Source organism: Procambarus clarkii, chromosome 5 (assembly GCF_040958095.1).
Source record: "Procambarus clarkii isolate CNS0578487 chromosome 5, FALCON_Pclarkii_2.0, whole genome shotgun sequence".
Lineage (NCBI taxonomy): Eukaryota > Metazoa > Arthropoda > Malacostraca > Decapoda > Cambaridae > Procambarus > Procambarus clarkii.
The window spans coordinates 26315348-26328164 of record NC_091154.1 but is presented as its reverse complement, the minus strand read 5'-3'; the positions used below and the strand labels follow the sequence as shown (position 1 = coordinate 26328164).

Here is a 12817-nt window from a genome sequence, read left to right as displayed (position 1 = left end):
CATTAAACACCCATTACCACTCATTCTGCACCCATCACAACCATCACCATGCACCCATCACCACTCACGCTGTGCTCCCATCACCACCTTCACTCTCCTGCCAGAGGCGCTGCTGTACGAGATGCTGCCGAGGTACGTGGCCGAGCAGCTCAAGCGAGGCCACAAGGTGGAGGCCGAGAACTTCGACTGCGTCACTATCTACTTCAGCGACATCGTTGGCTTCACGGAGATGTCGGCAGAGTCCACCCCGCTTCAGGTGAGTCCACCCGCTTCAGGTGAGTCCACCCGCTTCAGGTGAGTCCACCCGCTTCAGGTGAGTCCACCCGCTTCAGGTGAGTCCACCCGCTTCAGGTGAGTCCACCCCGCTTCAGGTGAGTCCACCCGCTTCAGGTGAGTCCACCCGCTTCAGGTGAGTCCACCCGCTTCAGGTGAGTCCACGTACCCTGCTCGAGGCGAGTCCACTAACGGTGGGCAAGTACTGCTAATTGTGTTATTATTGCTTGTATCTTCGTTAATAAGAGGTAAACCATTTGCGGTATACCACCACACAACATGGCGCAAACGTTTTGTTAACGTTAAATGTTGTTACGTTCTTACAACTTTGCATCAAAGGAACGCAAAAAGTAACGTTTCCGAAACGTTTGTGTTGGATGGAATGGTTGATTAATTTAACATACAGCAACTTTTGGTTTACATCAAACTAACAACACGAGTCTCACCAACTTCCAGATGTAGGACGTTCTTGGAGGAAGTTCACTAGATGATAGTTCCTTGGGCAGGGAAATGGGGAAAGAGGCACTTCTTATTCAAGTGTCTATAGGGGTCTATAACGTAAAAAACGCGACCTATTAGTTGAGAGGGCTGGCTGTATCTCTCCTACCGTCAGTCTTTCTAGCTATGCCCAACCACTTCGGGTATAGGGTAGAGGGACGGTCTCGCTTCAGTGCAGGTCGGCGTTCAGTCCCCGACCGTCCAAGTGGTTGGGCACCATTCCGTTCCTTCCCGTCCCATCCCAAATTCTTATCCTGGCCCCTTCCCAGTGCTATATAGTCGTAATGGCTTGGCGCTTTCCCCTGATAATTCCCTTCCCTTTTTTGTGTCCGAGTGTGTGACTGTTCTTGACTCTCCTGGCAGGTAGTCGACTTCCTCAACGACCTCTACACCTGCTTCGACTCCATTATTGGTAATTACGACGTCTACAAGGTGGAGACCATTGGCGACGCTTACATGGTGGTAAGTCCCTTCTTATGTGTCAAGTCCACTCAAACGGTGTCAAACCCCCATTACAATAGTATCATGTCCACTTCATAGTGCCAAGTCCACGTAAGTAGTGGTAAATCTACATAAATAGTGTTAAGTCTATTTGCATTGTGCTAAACCCGGTTAAATGGTATTAATTGCTTTACTGGGTGACGCGTCCACTTATAAAGCATTAAGTCTTCTTCTGCCCATTTTGCACAACGAAAGATCGGTTGCATGGAGGTAAGTCATTCACCTCGTATTTATTACATTAAAAGGCAAAATTCTCATATATGCAGCTGTGAAATTCCAGTAATACCAGATTAGTGGAATGCTGTCTTCCGTGGGTGTTGGCTTCACATATTTGTTATCCTAATTAATTCAGATATTAGTAATAAGAACCTACACTCGTGTATTTGTGAAATATATGTAAGGAATTTACACAAAGTCTTTCGCACTCTCTTGAGTGCTTCGTCAAGGTCTGAGTGTGTGGTTAGGACCAGACTTACATCTCAACGTCTAATCATTCTAATGTAAGATTAAAATTAAAGTAAGGATTAGACGTTGAGATGCAAGTCTCGTCCTAATCACACACTCAGACCTTTGACGAAGCACTCGGAAGAGTGCAAAAGACTTGGAGTAAATTCCTTCCATAAATTTAACATATACACAAGTGTGGGTTTTTATCCTATGTTATTATATCTGTGAAAAGACGTTACCATTACTAATCTGAATTGGAGTTCACAGTTCCTGGATACACATGTCTGTCAAATAAAGCAAGATCACTAACAGGAACATTTACATGTAGTACAGGCTTGGTAGGCTTAGTTCATGTGTGTGTGTTATTTGTGTACATGGGGGGATGTACATGTACACCAAGTTCGTGTAAGGTGTAAGGTGAATCTCCAGCTCCAGGCGTCCGCCACTTAGATATCAGTCATATGGTGAAGTGACTTTTCAATTTCTTGTAACTTGTCACATCTTTTCTTGAAGTTGTAAGTGGAGGAAACACCATCTACTCATCTCAAAATCACTCTACTTTGTCACTGAGACTCTGTGTCCTGTCTGTTAGGTATCCCCTCGCTTGGTTCATGCTTCGCAGGGTAACGCAAACCTCTTCCTTTCCGTTTTTTGCATTTGAGAAAAGCGCCTTCTTGTTTTTGATTAAGTTGTTACTAATTTTATGTAGTTCGTGTTATTTATTTATGTTTACGTGATAATTTCTCTTGTGTCGCCTTTTCACTCCGTGTCAAAGCTTGGGTATCCATCGGGGTGTTAATATGTCTCTTACATTCTTTACTGGCTCTCACCACACACTCTTAGCATTCTCTTCTCTCCTATTTTTTCCTTTTTTACGTTCTCCTTACCTGGCTCTCTCCTCCTCCTTAACCTTCTCCTCTGTCCTTCACTTCTTCAATCCCCCCACTCCCTTTCTCCAAGTTTCCTTCTGTTCCTGTTATCCCTTGACTGACCAGCTGGTGGTTGCCCATCAGGTGAGTGGTCTGCCCATCAGGAACGAGGATCAACATGCAGGTGAGGTGGCGTCCATGTCCATCCACTTGCTGGACGCCATCAGACGCTTCAAGATCAGACACCGACCCAGCGACACGCTCAAGCTGCGCATCGGCCTCCACTCAGGTCAGTCCAACTCACTCACTATTCTTCCCTTTTCTGTTATAACCACTTGAACTGGTCGGTACAGCAACGTCCTCACTTCTTTCCAGGTTGGCGTTCGATACCCAATGGTTCAAGTGGTTGGGTACCATTCCTTCCCTCTGTCCTATACCTGATTCCTGTTCTCCTATTCCTTTATCGTTTCCTCTTCTCGGTGATGGTTGTGTACAAGACTTGCACGGTGAGGGTGTATAGTTATACAGGGATATCAGTGACAGGTAGATTACATTTATTAAGTATGCTCAGGTTGCCGAGATTGTAGTCATTTGAATTGACCCATTTATCATACAAAGGATAAGGTGATGTGTTGGTGCCAATTTCTGGTGAAATTAGGCCACAGAATTGACTGTTTCTGAGAAATTCTGATGTCGAGTCTTTTTATGACTTTTTTTAAAGTAAAAAGTGTATTGATACATGTGTGATCCTCTCTGGTGCGGTTGGTAGTTTCAGTTCTTCCATGTGAGTGATTGTTGTGGATCTTGGGGCACCATCAACCACCCTCGTGGCATCATTCTGTATTACGTCATGTCTGTTCAAAACAGAGGCGGGGAAGTTAATTAGATGCTAGTTATGATAATCAACTAAAGATCAGGTAAAAAGAGTCTAGCATATTTAATAGTGATTCAACTATCCTTACCAAGAAGTGATTTCAACCATTTCCTTTCCGAGCCTTTCTTTCAACCATTAATGTAAGTCGTTTATTCGTGCCACTGTTCGTACCTACTACAAGGTTTAAGTGTTTTGGTTGTTGACGTTAAAAGCTAGATGAAGTGGGACGAAGCGTTGTGGATTTTGTTATAGAGAAAATAAGACCGCATTCAACGCTGTTAGTAGCAAGATAATCAAGTACAGCTTGCAGTCGAATTTGGATATTTCCAACAATACAAATGTGGTCATCATAACAGATAGTTTCGTCAGGAAGTGTAGGAATGTTACTTAATAATTCATGCATCAAGATATTGGAGAGTGTTGAGCTTAGCGCTCCACCCTCAGGTGCACCCAACCCTAAGGACCCAAAGTGATCACCACTCACCCTCTTGGAAAGGACCGAGGCGGGCCTGTGATCAAAGACCTCCTGAGCCATATTAAAACTCTTTCTTAACGCCCCTTCCCCCCAAAAAAATAAATTACGGGCTATTCATGCCAGTGCCATCTCTTGGGTGGCTTAATCTTCATCAATCAATCAATCAATCAACAAAATGGCTAGTTGTTCTAAAATTAATTCTCTTCTGAATCAATAGCAATTTGGAAATTAATAAATGAGACCTAAGAGCTCAGTCGACGTATAATCATATGCCGTATGATGCCGTATGACCTAAGCAAGTTTGAGTGCTTCTTCCGGGCATGAAGCCACAAAGGTTAGGAGCAAGTTTGAGTCTTCTGTGAAACATTAAGCTGTCGAATATAATCTCTCTCAAATGTTCACATGCAGGATGTCAGGGAAATCGGTCTGAATTTGTGTGACTGTGGCTTGGGGGAATGTGTATAATGAGTGGTTGTGTCCAACGACCATGTAAGACACCGCCTCCTGCTTTGATGAAACAGTTCTGGCAGGATCTCCTATAATCCATTAGCAGTAGTAAAAGAGTATGAATTATACCATTCACATATACAGTATATGAAGCATGTGTAAATTTTCAACGATAATGATTATATTCCATTAAAAAGGGAAATTTAATTTCATTGATGGCGTACGAACTAATGAGAGTCAAATGAGCATTAACTAATTCGTGTAATGCTGATCTGTTGACATTATTATCGAAGAGACCGTGGCCAATAACTCTGACGATTTAAAATTGAAAACATATATTATTATCTTCTTGAGAGGTTATCTTGAGATGATTTCGGGGCTTTTAGTGTCCCCGCGGCCCGGTCCTCGACAAGGCCTCCACCCCCAGGAAGCAGCCCGTGACAGCTGACTAACACCCAGGTACCTATTTTACTGCTAGGTAACAGGGGCATAGGGTGAAAGGAACTCTGCCCATTGTTTCTCGCCGGCGCCCGGGATCGAACCCGGGACCACAGGATCACAAGTCCAGTGTGCTGTCTGCTCGGCCGATCGGCTCCCCAGATATCCTTGAGATATTTAATAGAAAAAATCCACATTTATTTCTAGCATTTATGTTTTATCACATTTGTCTAGGATTAATTAAATAACTCATTAAAATAGTTTCAGAGCTACTACTAATTTTGGGGGAAAGGGAAACCTCCAGCATTTCATTAAACCTTTCACACATATTTAATAGGTTAATATAGATATATATATATATATTATATATATATATATATATATATATATATATATATATATATATATATAAATATATATATATATATATATATATATATATAAATATATATATATAAATATATATATATATATATATATATATATATATATATATATATATATATATATATATATATATATATATATATATATATATATATGACTGAAAACTCACACCCCAGAAGTGACTCGAACCCATACTCCCAGGAGCAACGCAACTGGTAACTACAGGGCGCCTTAATCCGCTTGACCATCACGGCCGGACAAAAGGAAGTGGTAGCCGAAGCTATTTGAACCACTTCCCCGCCGGCAACTTGGATGGTAATGCGGATTAAGCGGATTAAGGCGCCCTGTAGTTACCAGTTGTGTTGCTCCTGGGAGTATGGGTTCGAGTCACTTCTGGGGTGTGAGTTTTCAGTCGCATATAGTCCTGGGGACCATTCAGGCTTGTTCGCATATATATATATATATATATATATATATATATATATATATATATATATATATATATATATATATATATATATATATATATATATATATATATATATATATATATATATATATATATATATATATATATATATATATATAAGTCACTGTTGCAATCTGAACTGCTGGAAATATGAGTCGTCACTCTTGTGGGTTTAACATATTGACAGATTAGATTCATTTTAACATATGTGAAGGCCCTGATGTCATGTGAACCACCATTTGAAACTGCTTTATAACTCAGGAGTTATAAGTTTTTCTGCTTCCCTGGGAGCAGAGTTGGCCAGAATCACGAGCCCCAGCAAGCATCACCTGATCAATGGACTCCTCCGGACACATACTCACATTTAACGTGATAAATTGTGGACTTATTTAGGTGTCTTGCGTATTCATGCAGATAGTGAAGGTGACCCTTAGCAAGGGTCACCAGCTGTGAAAGTTGAGGAATGAGTGGCGATGTGTCGGCGCCCTTCATATTCAGTTCTTTCAAGGGAGTAAAGGGTATCTGATTGCTTTCGCTTTGGAAAATCGAAGGCAATTATAATGCCAGCGCGAGTCTTGCCGTTGGGTACTATACAGTATTCTAGGCCTGCGAATCTTGCCACTGAGTACAGTACCTGTGTTCAATGCCAGCTCGAGACATGCCACTGCGTACTTTACCTGTGCCCTATGCCAGGAGAATCATGCCACTGCATACTTTACCTATAAATATGCCAGGAGAGTCATGCCACCGGGTGCTACACAGTGTTACCCTCCCCCGCAGGTCCAGTGTGTGCAGGCGTAGTGGGACTCAAGATGCCTCGGTACTGCCTCTTTGGTGACACCGTCAACACTGCCTCCCGTATGGAGTCCACGGGTCAAGGTCAGCTCCCTTACCTCCAGTTGCTTTAATGCACACACACACACACACACACACACACACACACACACACACACACACACACACACACACACACACACACACACACACACACACACACATACGCACGCACGCACGCAACCTGTTAGCTAATATTGCACCTGTTCGCTCTCTCAATACACACCTCTAATATCCTAAAACAGAAGTTATTTCAGTGATGTTATTCCTGTCTAGTCCGACCCTATAAATACAACTGCTCTCATATTTACAATATTAACTTTTTGTTTACACTTAAAACATTCAACATATGAATATTACCTTAAACTACATTGAACTAGCCTTATTGGCCACTTGTGAGTGCCAAGTGATATCAGCACTGATTTCTGAATGAAATACAATTCTATGAAATACAATATAATTCTAAATTAAAATCTTTCATGTCACACAAATCCCCGTATGTTGTTGTGTGTCTGGAGTTTGTCACATGTGCTGGCTTACCCGGTGTAAGGGGTAAGCACAGAGCCCCCACCCCCTTTCCCCTCGGTATTTCACCCTTAACTTGCCTTATAGTCTCCAGTGATATTCCCTCTGCTCTCCCCCAGTCTTCCCTCACTCCTCTTTACCTTCCCATACTTACCTAAACGTTTTCCAAATCACACCCTTAATCTCCCAGCGAGTTTGGCCTAACCTTGCCTCTGATCCACTAATCATGCAATGTTTTCCATGTCTTGCCTTTGAACTTCCCCTCTGCCCTAGGTTTCCCCTCTGTGACCCCTAGCATGACTCCTCTGTGCCCTTTCTATGACCCCTGGCGTGACCCCTCTGTGCCCTTTCTGTGACCCCTCTGTTACCCCCCTCTGTGACCCCTAGCGTGACCCCTCTGTGCCCTTTCTGTGCTCCTGGCGTGACCCCTTTGTAACCCCCTCTGTGACCCCCTCGGTGACCCCTGGCGTGACCCCTGGCGTGACCCCCTCTGTGACCCCTGGCGTGACCCCTCTGTTACCCCCTCTGTGACCCCCTCTGTGACCCCCTCTGTGACCCCTCTGTGCCGTACTCTTGCAGCGCTGAGGATCCACTGCTCGTGCACGTGTCGGGACATCCTGGCCAAGGTGGGCGGCTACGTGCTGGAGGAGCGCGGGCAGGTGAAGGTCAAGGGCAAGGGCGACATGACCACCTACTGGCTTATTGGTGAGTCCCCTGGCCCAGTGTGAGACACAGGTGGGACAGTGACACAACAAGGACAGAGGTAGAACAAGGACAGTGTTAGAACAAGGACAGAGGTAGAACAAGGACAGAGGTAGAACAAGGAGATATGTAGAAGAAGGACAGACTTAGAACAAGGACAGAGGTAGAACAAGGACAGAGGTAGAACAAGGAGATATGTAGAAGAAGGACAGACTTAGAACAAGGACAGAGGTAGAACAAGGACAGAGGTAGAACAAGGAGATATGTAGAAGAAGGACAGACTTAGAACAAGGACAGAGGTAGAATAAGGACAGTCACACAAGGACAGAGGTGGAACAAGGAGATATGTAGAACAAGGACAGACTTAGAACAAGGACAGAGGTAGAACAAGGACAGAGGTAGAACAAGGACAGAGGTAGAACAAGGACAGAGGTAGAACAAGGACAAAGGTAGAACAAGGACAGAGGTAGAACAAGGACAGAGGTAGAACAAGGACAAAGGTAGAACAAGGACAGAGGTAGAACAAGGACAGAGGTAGAACAAGGATACATGTAGAACAAGGACAGAGGTAGAACAAGGACAGAGGTAGAACAAGGATACAGGTAGAAGAAGGACAGAGGTAGAACAAGGACAGAGGTAGAACAAGGACAGAGGTAGAACATAGAAAGAGGTAGAACAAGGACAGAGTTAGAACAAGGACAGAGGTGGAACAAGGACAGAGGTAGAACAAGGACAGAGGTAGAACATAGAAAGAGGTAGAACAAGGACAGAGTTAGAACAAGGACAGAGGTGGAACAAGGACAGAGGTAGAACAAGCACTTCATATTTGAATTCTAGGTAATGTATCAGCATCAGAAGCGTCGACATGCAGGTCAAGAACTACACGAAATGAACACGTACTTCGTCTCCAGACACCATCACCACATTGTATTCTCTCTCTTTATTGTCCAAACTTTCTTATTTCCCCCATAGCATTATGTCCAATACTTCGAATTCAAGCACTGAGATTTATTATGTCCAACCCTATGATTACTGCACTGAGATTGTCTCCGTGCTTGATGGCAAGCAAGAGGACTGAGTATGTCCAAAACTTTGATTACAATGGGATTGTGTTCAATACCTCGATTACAAGCACAGGGATTAACTGTGAATAATACTATGGTTACGCACATTGCAGTTGTGGTAAATATTCTGATTAACGGAATCAGGATTGATTGTAACCAGTCCCGTATGCTGTCACAGGCAGCCTCAGACGGCAGCGCCAGACTGTTCTTTGTCTAGGTGGTGAATGGCACCACCCGAGGCACTGTGAGCCTGTGGCACTGTAAGAATGTCGCACTGTAAGAATGTCGCACTGTGAGCCTGTGGCACTGTGAGCCTGTGGCACTGTGACCCTATGGCACTGTAAGAATGTGGCACTGTGAGCCTGTGGCACTGTAAGAATGTGGCACTGTGAGCCTGAAACACTGCAAATCATTACCTCAATGATTTGCTGATCATTCTTGCCCTCTTCTGCAAAGTTTCTTAATATTTATTATTAAAATCAAGGAAACATATATTGTTGGAATTATTAAAAGTTTATGATTAATATAATGCACATCCACTTATTTTAATTAAATAAAAACTAATACATAGAATGTATATTCAACAATATTTTATTGAATGAAGGATCAATTTACTTTATTATATTATCACTAAAAACCTATAGGCCTACTGTGGTTGGGTATTAGATCTGTCCTGTTTCCTCATTTTCATGAGCAAATGAGAGACAACGTACGAGTTCACTTTGTTAAAGTGTACATTTTGTGCTACACTATGGTAAGTAGTATTCCATACACTTCCTATGTATTATATGGATTATGTTTAATATGGCTACTGCTTGGGTATATACGGATGGATATTTGAAGATATTTTTCCCAAATTTAAACAGATATATAACTCATTGTCATCCTTCTCGCCCACCTCAGGTGAGGATCCAGAGCGGAAGCGGCGTCGCGAGCGGTCGCGGCGCCAGCGCGGGCTGCAGAGTGTGACGCTGACCAAGAATGGTTGCGTGGGCGGCCTGCGAGGCTCCCTCAAGTGCAGCCGAGGCAGGACCTCTCCCCTGCCTCGGACCCTCAGTCTCGAGTCACCCAAGCGCCTCAGATTTGCCATGTCTGAGGAGCTGGCGACGCGAGCCATGAGTGACCAGCTGGATGATACATCGCCGCCTCCGCCAGCCTCACCCGCCTCTGACGACTGCGCGGTGCGCCGCATTTCTCTGGATGCCAAGCGCAACTCGTGCCCTTGCATCAAGGAACATCGCCAGCAGATGCGGGGAAGTCAAAGTCAAGCCCTCATTACCTCGCCCAAGGACAACAGCCCGCCCCTGGAGCTGGTCGTGTCCCCAGTGTCCTCGATCGCTGCCGACGGTGTCACAGTCGAGAGCTGCAGAACCACCGTCAGCGGTGAGGGCGCGGGCTCGCGGCCTTCCAGCTTCATGGAGAGTTCGAATGAAGCTGCCCAGAGTGCCCCTCCTCCCTCTGTCACTCGTGACGCGCCTCTGCACTCCACCTCCTCGCTGCTAACGCACTCGGATGTGACTCACAAAAACACCTCCAATATAGATTTGACATTAACGGTACCTTGGACTCCAGGTAGTGGGAGCTGCAGGTCGAGCAGCGTGAGTGGCGGTGTCTCTGGCTGCGTTGCCAAGACTCGCTACTCGTTGTCTAGCGGAGGTAACGGCAGGTGGCGTTCCCACAGCTTGGTCCTGCAGAGTGGCAGACGAGGCAGCGCGGCAGACAGTGACGCAGTGTCTGCCGTGACGTCGGCAGGAGCGGAAGGAGGGGACAGCAGAGCCGGCCGCATACGGTTCTGTGCTGATGGCGTGTCCTCGGAGGGCGAGGAGTCCGCGCCACTCCTCGCCAGTGTGGTCAAGTACAGAGTTATAAGCGAGGTGCAGAAGCTGCCGGAGCGAGAGACGCCGGTGTAGGGGAAGCAGGCGCTACCTTACCAGGACATCGTTCTCAAAACTGTGTTTTAATGGCAAAGAAACAGCAAAATGTGTTGTGGTTGTTATATACTATTGAATGCAGAACAGAGAAGACCAGGTAGTGAGCCGCAGTTATATAAACATTAAGACAAGGTGCTAAACATCTGTGTGTCTTGGTTTCTCCTGGTCTTTCTCTGGCACCTTGCGTCCCATAGTGCCACTCCGCGGACGGTTCTTGACACCCACGCCAGGCTGGCCCCTTGACACGCCAGGCTGGCCCCTTGACACACCAGGCTGGCCCTTGACACACCAGGCTGGCCCCTTGACACACCAGGCTGGCCCCTTGACACACCAGGCTGGCCCCTTGACACACCAGGCTGGCCCTTGACACACCAGGCTGGCCCCTTGACACACCAGGCTGGCCCCTTGACACACCAGGCTGGCCCTTGACACACCAGGCTGGCCCCTTGACACTCGACACTTGACCGCTACAGCTGACGAGGCGTTATGCTGCCCACACAATAAATATCTCTACACACATTAAATAATTTATGTGTCAAGCAAAAATTATCTAAACAAATAAAATCATTTTTGTTTACTAGTTTTATAAAACTTTAAACATCATGACTTTTTACATATTTATTGTCAACATGTATCTATGGTGTCTCTTTATCGGCGAATCTTCCTTCAGTCTCTCTAGGGCTTAAATCAACATTCTGATTTCCTGTGAAAGTTTCAGGAAAATATTGGAATAGTCGCTGGCACTCCAAGATTGTCATTGACCATATTGTGTACTCTAAACCCACCATTAGACCATTATTACTAGAAGATCATTACAGACTATGCTTAGAACTCTAAAACCACCAGAGTCCATACTTATTACTACAATACCACCAGTGAGCATACTTATTTCTCCAAGACCGCCAGTGACCATACTTATTACTCCAAGACCACAAGTGACCATACTTATTACTCCAAGACCACCAGTGACCATACTTATTACTCCAAGACCACCAGTGATCATACTTATTTCTCCAAGACCAGGAGTGACCATACTTATTACTCCAAGACCACCAGTGATCATACTTATTTCTCCAAGACCAGGAGTGACTATACTTATTACTCCAAGACCACCAGTGATCATACTTAGGACTCCAAGACCACCAGGGATCATACTTAGGACTCCAAGACCACCAGTGATCATACTTATTTCTCCAAGACCACCAGTGACCATACTTATTACTCCAAGACCACCAGTGACCATACTTATTACTCCAAGACCACCAGTGACCATACTTATTACTCCAAGACCACCAGTGACCATACTTATTACTCCAAGACCACCAGTGACCATACTTATTACTCCAAGACCACCAGTGACCATACCTATTATTCCATGACCACCAAAGATCATACTTAGGACTCCAAGACCACCAGAGACTATAGAGTTGCTCAATACACTACACTTATATCTTAATATGTTCAGTATTACAATATTGTCACAGTATGGATCTATCATTAGCACGCACCAGACCGCCTACACAGAGGCCACTGAGATGGCAGGAACACAAGGTGAGAGGCTGAAGAAACACCGCTAAGTAAACATAACTATATTCACACTATAACTATATGTGTACAATATGGTTCCCAGCAGCATACCACCGCCCAGAGCACGCTATGTCACGTACCACACCTGGTCACATCTTAAATCCTAATTAACCAATCTCACAGACATGCTAAACCCGAACCAACTAAACCAAAGATGTTAAAGCCTACTGGGTGGGTGTGGGTGAGTGTAGCAACCAATAGGACACGCCGCACCAAGTCTCAGCTACCTTAGCTGGGTCCACCCCCAGGTCCCGGCCCTCTGCATCGATGTCCCGTCCAGTACTGAGACCTGTCACTTGCTGGCGTCTCTTGTATTCAGGCTCCTCACAACCACTTACAGTCAACAGGTGAACCTGCGCCTCCACACCCACGACGCCTGACAAGACAGTACTTCCGGTCACCTCTCTGAATCGCCGCCCTCTACTCGAGTCCTGGGGTAGCCATCTGCCCTACCCTGACCAGTGCCCAGGAGAGGCCAACCACACACTGCCTCGAA

General features: G+C 45.2%; 1 protein-coding gene across 3 annotated transcripts in view; it reads left to right on the top strand.

The window, feature by feature from the left end:
• The window catches only part of LOC123765885 (guanylate cyclase 32E), a 350346-nt gene extending 339037 nt beyond the window's left edge, over nt 1-11309 (top strand). For all 3 annotated transcript variants that reach the window (XM_069299969.1, XM_069299974.1, XM_069299977.1), the window contains 6 exons: nt 105-256; nt 1135-1233; nt 2733-2877; nt 6459-6557; nt 7617-7742; nt 9707-11309. In XM_069299969.1, coding sequence (XP_069156070.1) covers nt 105-256; nt 1135-1233; nt 2733-2877; nt 6459-6557; nt 7617-7742; nt 9707-10713 — 1628 coding nt within the window. In that variant the 3' untranslated portion in view covers nt 10714-11309. The remainder of the gene's footprint in view (nt 1-104; nt 257-1134; nt 1234-2732; nt 2878-6458; nt 6558-7616; nt 7743-9706) is intronic.
• Nucleotides 11310-12817: the final 1508 nt, after the last annotated feature.